At 42.5% G+C, this 9,985-nt stretch overlaps 1 protein-coding gene across 1 annotated transcript in view; it reads right to left on the reverse strand.

Moving 5' to 3' along the window:
- Positions 1 to 3,598: 3,598 nt before the first annotated feature.
- The window catches only part of LOC141325610 (uncharacterized), a 241,861-nt gene continuing 235,474 nt past the window's right edge, over positions 3,599 to 9,985 (reverse strand). Inside the window, exon 6 of the mRNA XM_073834387.1 lies at positions 3,599 to 5,345. Within this exon, the coding sequence (XP_073690488.1) occupies positions 3,762 to 5,345 (1,584 nt within the window). The 3' untranslated portion in view covers positions 3,599 to 3,761. The remainder of the gene's footprint in view (positions 5,346 to 9,985) is intronic.

Genomic DNA, 9,985 nt, shown 5'->3' on the forward strand with positions numbered 1-9,985 from the left:
GGAGAAATGGCTACTGTACTCACCATTGGACGAGGTGGTCGAACTGGGCAGACGTTGATGAGATGGGAGGCTTCTCCGCAATATAGGCACAGACGGTTATCAATGCGACGTTTCCGCTCTGCAGGATCCAGATGATAAGAATCTGTGATCATGGGTTCTTCACAGTCTCGCTGGGGTGATGGAGCTCTGCATGGGAGAGAACTAGCCACAGACAATGTAGAGGGACAGGCAGAGAGGTGCTGCGAGACACTAGTAGCTTTCTTGATAAAAGTCTCTAGCGGTACATTATCCTCATAGATGACCATATGTTGGCGAATTTGTGGCTTGAGCCCTTGACGATAAGCCGCCAGGAGAGCAATCTGATTCCAACCACTATGGGCTGCTAGAGAGCGGAAGCGCAAGGTGTACTCGTGTATGCTGGTTGTACCTTGACGCAGAGTGATGAGTTCATCGTGCACTGAGAGGGGTGTGAGAGCGGCTCCGAACACTTCCTTGAAGTGCGAGGTGAATGCATTGTGTGAAGCCAGCGCTGGACTCCTTGATTCCCAGAGCGCATTGGCCCATTGAAGTGCCGGTCCAGTGAGAAGTGAAACCATGAAGGAGATTTTGGAGACTTCGTTAGGGAAATGGTGAGCATTCGCTTCAATGTAGAGAGAGCTTTGAAGGAGGAAACCATCACATCCGCCTGGGTCGCCGGAATAATTCAGGGGGCGAGAGATGGGCGTGTTGGAGATCGTCGTGGTGTTAGCTCTGGTCGCAAGGGGACCAGATTGCAGAGATTGACGGAGGGCATTCACCATTTCGGCGAATGGATCGGGAGAAGCAGTGGCTGATGACGTTGACGCCTCCATGAGCGAGCTGTAGGAATTCTTCGGGCTGGAATCCTGTCACGACCACACACACAAGGAGAGGGTAAGTAGATTTCAAGGTGTTTATTTACAGACGTGCACACTTCAAACAGGTGAGTATAGACTTCGGGATCCGAGTCATCAAACACAGTTCGTTAAGGTAAACACAAGTTCTTAGGCAATCGCCAGCAAGAGTAACAGTCACTTCCCTTAAAGTGGTTAACGTATGTTTCACAGGTTGATCCAGATGCAGTCCGAGAGGAGCACAGGAGAATCGAGAGAAGGAGGAGAAGATCCAAGGAGAGGTGTCCATGTAACTATGATTCCAGCCGGTGAGTGAATGGCAGAGGTGAGTATATAAAGGGAGTGCTGATTGCGATTCCAGGTGTGGGTGATTAGAACTCTGGTGATGGTTCACGGGTGTGGTGCAGTGGTGATTGGCTGGTTGGTGATGGATCACGGTGATTGGGGCTGAGGGAACGTGCTGAGGGTGTGACAGTGAGACTATACAAAGATGCCAAAATATGCTTACAGACAAATCAGACTTTGCTATAAGGAAAAGACAAAGTAATCGTTCATTTCTTACAACAACAAAAAAACATTAGAAATGTCAAGAACTCAAAAAAAGTACAATTTAACCAAATGGTGCCAAACAGGTAAAATCCAGCACAAGATGAGCTGAAACTTATCAGTTGCTTTCTCAGTTCAAATGCCTGAGCAACTTTCTACCAGTGTGAACTCTCATATTAATCTTCAGCCATTTCATCAGGTCTAGAAGAAATATTAAATCAAGTGACATTTCAAGTGAGAGACAAATAAGAAATGTAAAGTACAGCAGAAAGTCAAGATTACTGATGAGCTCAATAGTCATTTTAATACCATCAAATCTGGTCGACAGCTACTGTGCACCATTATGATCTACTTAAGCCCCTTTCACAGAGATTCCAGAAATGACGCTTTCACACCATATATTTCCAGGAACTGAGTTCTAAGACCTGGAGGACACATTGATTTTTACTGTGTGTCATGGGTATCATGATTACGAAGACCTTACGTTAATGCACAATTGACGTGATTCAGACAGCATGAAATTCTGTTACATATCACAGAGGCTGAGAAAGAAACACAATGCTGCAGAGAACAGGTAAATGCCATTACCCCTGTTTTTCATGTTCATGGAGTAAATGTTTACATGGTTTTTAAAAAAAGCCAAGTAACCAGTGTTTTGTGCCTGTTTGGCCAATCAGCATACACTGGATCACTGGTAGTTCCTATAGAACTGTTTAAAACTGTTTAAAAAAGTTGGAGCTAACCCTGATAGCGCACGTACATCTCAGAGACGTATTTGGACTATATTTGATGTCTGCATTTACATCTGCAAAACATAGTTTGCTCATCTGCAATACATCTATTGGACATTTCCTATCAGATGTCAAACAGACATCTATAAGAAGTTTTTACAGTGTTTATTAATTAAAATGTATGTAAAACTGACATCCTACAGACGTCTGCTTTCCAGATCTATCTGGGAGATCTATCTTGTTATCTGGGAAATCAGTTCCCGCAAACTGAGTTCCTAGTTCCTGTTGTGCGAATACACAAAAAAGCAGTAACTTCTGCCAATAGTTCTAGGAACTATGAAAAGTTATATATAACATGTCTAGGTGGGCCATTCCTCTGCAGTTTACGCTGTATTGTGTGGCTTTCTACTTTTTTTAGATACCTGCAGTTAACTTGCATGCATTTTTATTCAACCCTTCTCGTCAGAAGATGCACCTGCTCAGGTGTTAACTTCCGTGGACCACCTGGACGAGATGGTTGCAGTTTCATCTTTTAAAAAAATTTTGTACCACTTTTGCTACAGTATTCTGGCTGATGAGTAACGATAGGCTGATCTTGCGGCCTTCACCTTTCTGGTGTAAAGAAATAGTTTTGACATTTCTCTTCCATGTGGTGCCATTGCTGACAGAATGAGATGTGAAGGGGTTTTCTTTAAGTAACACACTTCTATAGTCAACTGTTTGCTGGACACCTGCGTAATGAATAGTTAGACTCAACTATGGTTGAATTCTTGTTAAATTAGACATTTGTACTCTAAAATTTAGCTTTGATTCAGATATTTTTAGTGGGGTATATTCATGTTTGCATCACCCTAATTTGAGTAAAACTGAAAATTTTGTTCTCTGCAAGTTATATTAATTACCTTACTTTCATGTTATAAGTTAAACAAATGTTATATAAAACTTTGTCTTGTCAACATTTTGTAAATTGTTTTTTCTTCATTGAAATTACTTTTCAAAGAGGGTGTACTTATTCATGCTGAGCACTGTATATCATCTGGAACTGTGAAGGGTCTACCTTAGTTTGTGTGCACTCACAGTATCAACAAAATGTGTTTTTGTAAAATAAAGAAAACAAACAGAATGCGCTTTCTGATGTCTTGTTGTTGAACAGGAGCGCTGCACTAAAATGAACCGACCCCCAGCTAATTGCCTCACATACACGAAATATCTATAGAAAGCTCTAAATCATTACTTCACTTTAAAACCAAGTAATTCAGATCGAAAACAAAACACTTTAAAGGTGCATCCAATGAGTAGATGGCAAGTCAGGATCAGGGTTGCAAGGTTTTCACAACAAAACCCACCCAATTGCTACTCAAAAATTGCCCAAAGGTGTTTCGAAAGTGGGGGTCCCCCGGGGACATGAAATACATGTTTTTGACTTGGTTACCCTAGTAAAATTTGCATTCCAGGGGCTAAATATCACGTTATTGGAATAAAAGCTCCGTGTGAAAAGGAAAATTCTTTCCTATATGGCACAAGTTCATTGGCCACTATGCTATGGAAAATTCAAAGAAATATGTGTGAATAAAGAAAGTAACTGGACAAACCTTTGCCCAAATAGATGTGGTTACTCCACTGTGTGGATCCTCATGTGTAGCTTCAGGCGACTTTTAGAAGAGAAACTCTTCCCACACTGATCACACCTGGTATGACGCTTCTCTCTGCTGTGCATCTTCTCGTGTGTTTTCATATTTCCTAACTGACTGAATGTCTTGTCACAGTATGAACACTTGTGAGGTTTTTCTCCAGTGTGAACTCTCAGGTGTAGTCTTAAATGTTTCGCTGTAGTGAAAGTCTTCCCACACTCAAAGCACAAGTGCTCTCTCACACCAGTATGCAGAGTTTTCTGATGTAAAAGTAAATTCCTCAGCTGTGAAAATGTCTTTCCACATACAGAACAGGAATGTGGCTTCTCATTCGTATGAACTGCCAGGTGAGTTTTCAAATTTGATGACGTATGAAATGTTTTGCCACACTGATCACACTTGAATGGCTTCTCTCCTGTGTGGATCCTCATGTGAACAGTAAGACCATGTTTGTATGTGAAACTCGTCCCGCACTGATCACACGTGTGTGGCTTTTCTCCAGTGTGAACTTTCAAGTGTGTTTTAAGATGTGCTCTTTGCGTGAAGCTCTTTCTGCATTGATCACAAGTGAATGGCTTCTCTCCAGTGTGAACTCTGGTGTGACACTCAAGACTATCTTTATTTGAGAATCTCATTTCACACCGATCGCACATGAACGGCTTCACTCCGGTGTGGATCCTCATGTGACCCTCAAGAGCATTTTTGTGTGCGAATCTCTTTTCACATAGATCACACTTGTACGGCTTCTCCCCTGTGTGAATTCGCATGTGTACTGTAAGGTTTGATGATTGTCTGAAGCTTTTACCACAGTGATCACACGGGAACGGCTTCTCTCCGGTGTGAACTCTCATGTGAAGCTCAAGACAGGGTTTGTCTGAGAAACTCTTCCCACACTGATCACATGAAAACGGCTTCTCTCCAGTGTGGATTTTCATGTGCTTTTCAAGGGATCCTTTTTCTTTGAATTGATTTCCGCATTGATTACATGTGAATGGCTTCTCTCCAGTGTGAACTCTCATGTGACGCTCAAGACTTTGTTTGTGTGAGAAACTCTTTGTGCACTGATCACATGGAAACGGCTTCGCTCCTGTGTGAACTCTCATGTGTCCGCTAAGGTTTCCTTGTTGTGCAAAACTTATCCCACACTGATCACATGTGAATGGCTTCTCTCCAGTGTGCACTCTCATGTGGCACTGAAGAACTTTTTTGGTTGAAAATCTCTTTTCACACTGATCGCACATGAACGGCTTCTCTCCGGTACGAACTCTCATGTGAAACTCAAGATAATGTTTGGTTGCGAAACTCTTCCCACACTGATCACATGTAAATGGCTTTTCTCCTGTGTGGATTGTCATGTGTTTTTTAAGGTTTCCTTTTTCTGCAAATTCAAATCCACACAGATCACATGTGAACGGTTTCACTCTAGTATGAACTTTCATGTGACGCTTGAGACTATGTTTGGATGTTAAACTCTTATCGCACTGATCACATGTGAACGGCTTCTCTCCAGTGTGAACTCTCATGTGACGCTCAAGACTATGTTTGTCTGTGAAACTCTTTCCACACTGAGTGCAGACAGGTTTCTTGGCTGTTCTTTTCTTTAAAAATGTCTTTTTAGTCTTTGAGTGACTCAAAGTTTTTTTTTCTGGTTTGACATGATGCTCCTCCTCCAATTCACTCAGTTCTTCACTCTCCTCACTCTCTTCCATCAGGTCTTAAAAAAACATTTTAAAGAGCAAAATATGAAAGGAAGTCCTAGTGTAATAACAGACATAAGACAGCTGCTGTAAAACATGGATCACTGCAGTGTATTTTTTTTTTATAAAATAAGTGCATGACTGAGAAACAAATTAAATTTTTGTGTGTGAGAACTATCATTTAAGCTAATTAAATCACCTAAATCAGTGGAAAATAAATAGAAACACGCGTTCGCCATTTCTGTCCAGGGCTCGCAAAATGTCAAAATCTCTGGTAGCCCTTTAGGCAGGTACTCTTCAGATTTTTGGTATCCCAAAAATTAATTTAACTAGCACAAAATAAAAAAGTTTTTTTTAATTTTTTTTTAAAATATAGAAAATCAAATAGTAGTCTAAATGTCGATCAAATATGTTTTCAAGAGTCTTTATCAACGTACAATATATATATATATATATATATATATATATATATATATATTATTTAAATATTTGTTTAAAAATATTTTGCAGTTAAATTACGAATTATGCAGGATTGCAAAAAAATGTGACATTATGTTGATTTTGTGTTAAATTCAGCGATCGCAGAATCGCGAAAAACTGGAGGGCATTGGTTATACATTTTGTGTACGAAATTTAACAAAAAATTATGTTGTAAATTATTATATTATATATATTAAAATATTTTAGCTTTATCTGAATGTGTTTAAGTGCTCAATGCTTTCTAACATGAATGTTCTTCAGCATCATGATTATGGTTGCTGTCATGTATCTGGTCTGTCTTCTCATCATGAACTCTTGCACACACATTCTGGACTGCAATCCCCATAAGCCACTGCACCAATCACTGCACACAGCTGCTCCTTGTTTCCCACTGAACTGATTGCTGCACACACCTGTTTCACATTTACCCACATGCATTTAAGCCACAGACACACACACTTCTTTGCGAGGTCTTATTGTTCCTATGGTCGTAATTCTAAGCGTTTTTCTCTGTGTTGGATTATCTGTGTATGACTCTGGACTGTGTACCCCGTTGACGATTCCTGCTTCCTGCCATTGCGACCATTCCCTGTCTATCGAACTGTTTCCCGGATTACCTACGTTGTTCCTGTTTTCTGGTGATTATTCTGACCTGTTGACGATTCTAATAAATGCTGCAAATGGATCCGCACGTCTCAGTCTGACTCCCTGTGACAGAAGACCTCGCCACTACAAGGATCCAGCAGCTTTATTCTCCAGCATCACAATATGGACCCGCATGAGTCTGTAAGCAAGATGGCCTCCCTTCTAGAGTCTCTTGACAAGATGACCTCCCTTCTAGACTCTGTTCGCAAAATGGCTGCCCTTCCAGAGTCTGCTCTCAAGATGGGCCCCCTTCCAGAGCCATTGCACAAGATGGCTGCTCTTCCAGAGTCTCTGCTGGAGACGCCCAGCCCTCCTGAGTCTCCGCTGGGGTCGTCCAGTTCTCCAGAGCCTCCGCTGGTTCCGCCCAGCCTTCCAGAGCCTCCGCTGGTTCCGCCCAGCCTTCCAGAGCCTCCGCTGGTTCCGCCCAGCCTTCCAGAGACTCCGCTGGTTCCATCCAGTCGTCCTGAGATTCCTGTCTGCCCGGTTCTGGTCACGGAGCTCATGCATGGACTGTTCCCACCCACCCTCCCTGCTGCTCCAGTCCCGCCACCTCTGTCTCCTGACAGTCCCTCTGCTCACCCACATCCCACCTTCGGTGCAGAGGACTTGCCGTGGGACTGCCAGTCTCCATCGGTGTCCAGACTGAGGGATCCCTCACCATCACCTCCAGTCTCAGAGTCCTGGACTCCACCTCGGCCCTCCGACCCTGCGGCTCCACCCTGGCTCTGTGCTCCCTCGTCTCCGTTGTCGGCCGTCGGCCCACCAGCTCCTCCGGGCTCCGTCGTCTCTCCGGCTCCGCCCCGGTCAGTCGTCGCCCCACCTTCGCCTCTGGACTCTACTCCTCCGGCTGCGCCTCGTCACTCCGTCCTGCCGGCTCTGTGGACCTCCTCCCTCCCGTGGGCACAGCCTCGATCCTCTGTCACTCCGGCTCCGCTGCGTACCTCCGGACCTCCATCTCCGCCGGGGTCGCCAGAGCCTTGGGTTCCGCCTTGGTCCTCCGGATCCTCTGTGTCGCCCAGGACCATCGACTCTCCGGTTCCGCCTCGGGCTCCACCGGCTCCACCTCCGTCGGTCGGCCCCATGCAGGAGCCAACCCTTCCTCCATCATGGCTTCTCCCTCCGTCGGCTCCGCCTCAGTTCGGGGTTCCAGTACCCCTACATGGACCTGGCCCTCCATCCCTCCCCCTGTTCCGCCTCCACTCCACCACCCTCCAGGTTGTATTATGTGGTTAGAGCGTCTGGAAGCCGCTCCTTGGGGAGGGGCTCTGTCATGTATCTGGTCTGTCTTCTCATCATGAACTCTTGCACACACATTCTGGACTGCAATCCCCATAAGCCACTGCACCAATCACTGCACACAGCTGCTCCTTGTTTCCCACTGAACTGATTGCTGCACACACCTGTTTCACATTTACCCACATGCATTTAAGCCACAGACACACACACTTCCTTGCGAGGTCTTATTGTTCCTATGGTCGTAATTCTAAGCGTTTTTCTCTGTGTTGGATTATCTGTGTATGACTCTGGACTGTGTACCCCGTTGACGATTCCTGCTTCCTGCCATTGCGACCATTCCCTGTCTATCGAACTGTTTCCCGGATTACCTACGTTGTTCCTGTTTTCTGGTGATTATTCTGACCTGTTGACGATTCTAATAAATGCTGCAAATGGATCCGCACGTCTCAGTCTGACTCCCTGTGACAGTTGCAAAGGGGTGGAAAATTTCCAGATGAACTTAATTTTAGAAATATTTTAAGTTGGACAGAATTTACAGGAATTAAAGGGAATTAATGGGAAATTTGGTAATAAAAATAAATTACTGAATAGATTTCATACACTATGACTTTAGGACCAGTTGCTAAATGACTAGAGAAGTTAAATTATTTTTGAGATAAAGGCTAGCAGCAAGTTAAGGGAACAGTTACCCCAAATATTAAAATTCTGTCATCTATTATGTTGTTCTAAACCCATATGAATTTATTTGTTCTCCTTAACACAAAAGATAATTTGAAGAATGTTCATAACCAAAAATGTCTGTTCCTCCATTGACTCCCATAGTATTTTTTTTCATACTATGGACATCAATGGGGCCCAGCAACTAGCCACCAATATTATTAAAAAAAATAAAAATTATATATATATGCACATGGTCAGTTTTCTTTGCATTAAATCTGGTTGTTTTAAGTTCATGCTGCAAAACTACAGTTAATTTTCCTGTTATAAGCTAACATAACATAACATAACCTAACCAGTTTATTCCTTTTAATTCTAATGGAAGTTTTTCAACTTTGAAAATTCCCAAAATTTTGCATCACTTATCATGAACGAAGAATAAACATTTTGTTTGTTCTTCAGTGTGTTTCATTCTGCAGTGTTCTGGATGACTGGATAAATCTGTACAGATTTCAGCTCTTCCCGATGCATTGATGCTCGTCTTCACTTTTGAACTGATGGGAATCTTCCAGCATTTATAGCTGAACTGCAATGGGAGGAGCTTCACTGATGATGAATTCCAGTGTGGGAGGAGCTAAACTGCCAAAATAAAAAATATAGCCGTTACGGAGTTTGTTTTTATAGTGTGAAAAACCAGATGTAAAATTAGTGTCTGCAATATATATATATATATATATATATATATATATTAGGGGTGTGCAAAGCAGCCGGTATTTGTATCTGTATTTGTATTTGTTGAGGGGGAAAAGTATTTGTATTTGTATTTGTATTCGAGTAAAATTCAAAATAGGTGTAAAATTCTGTTTTTTTTGTGCGTTACACTTATAATTTACGTTATAGTGTAAGTACTCTTTAATTATATCCATTATAATAATTATGTATATGCAATATTGGTTGATGTATTTGAACATGTAACAAGGAACGCCATTGAAAAGAAAATAACATAACAGCCTTTACCTCATCCATGGTTAAACCAACAACTAATAAAATACCATAGCGAACATTATGAACCCAACCACCACCCATCCTTGTTGGAGGACGCTGAACAGACAGAATAAAAACAAATAATACTTAAAAGAACCGTTCTTTTTCTGAATGAACTTCTTTCCCGTGGCATCTGCCGTTGCTAAGCAACCATGACCTGATCTCTCAATGAAGACTCGGAAGCTTCAGCAAAGCTTAAATGGATTTCCAGCATTAAAATCGCTTGCAGTAGCTCTGCTATTAAATTTATTTTAAAATGGTTATTCCTGTACAGATATGATAAGCTGTTCCTCCAACTGTTTTTCAATGTTATTAAGGGAAAGGGTGAAGCTGATTGGTTGGTTCTGGTCACATGACCTGCGCTGCGCTTGTGGAATTCTGAAAAGTTGAGATGTATTTATCTGGATGCGGACGCGCCTGGAAAAAACGAGCGCGTAGCACCGTGT

Source organism: Garra rufa, chromosome 2 (assembly GCF_049309525.1).
Source record: "Garra rufa chromosome 2, GarRuf1.0, whole genome shotgun sequence".
NCBI lineage: Eukaryota > Metazoa > Chordata > Actinopteri > Cypriniformes > Cyprinidae > Garra > Garra rufa.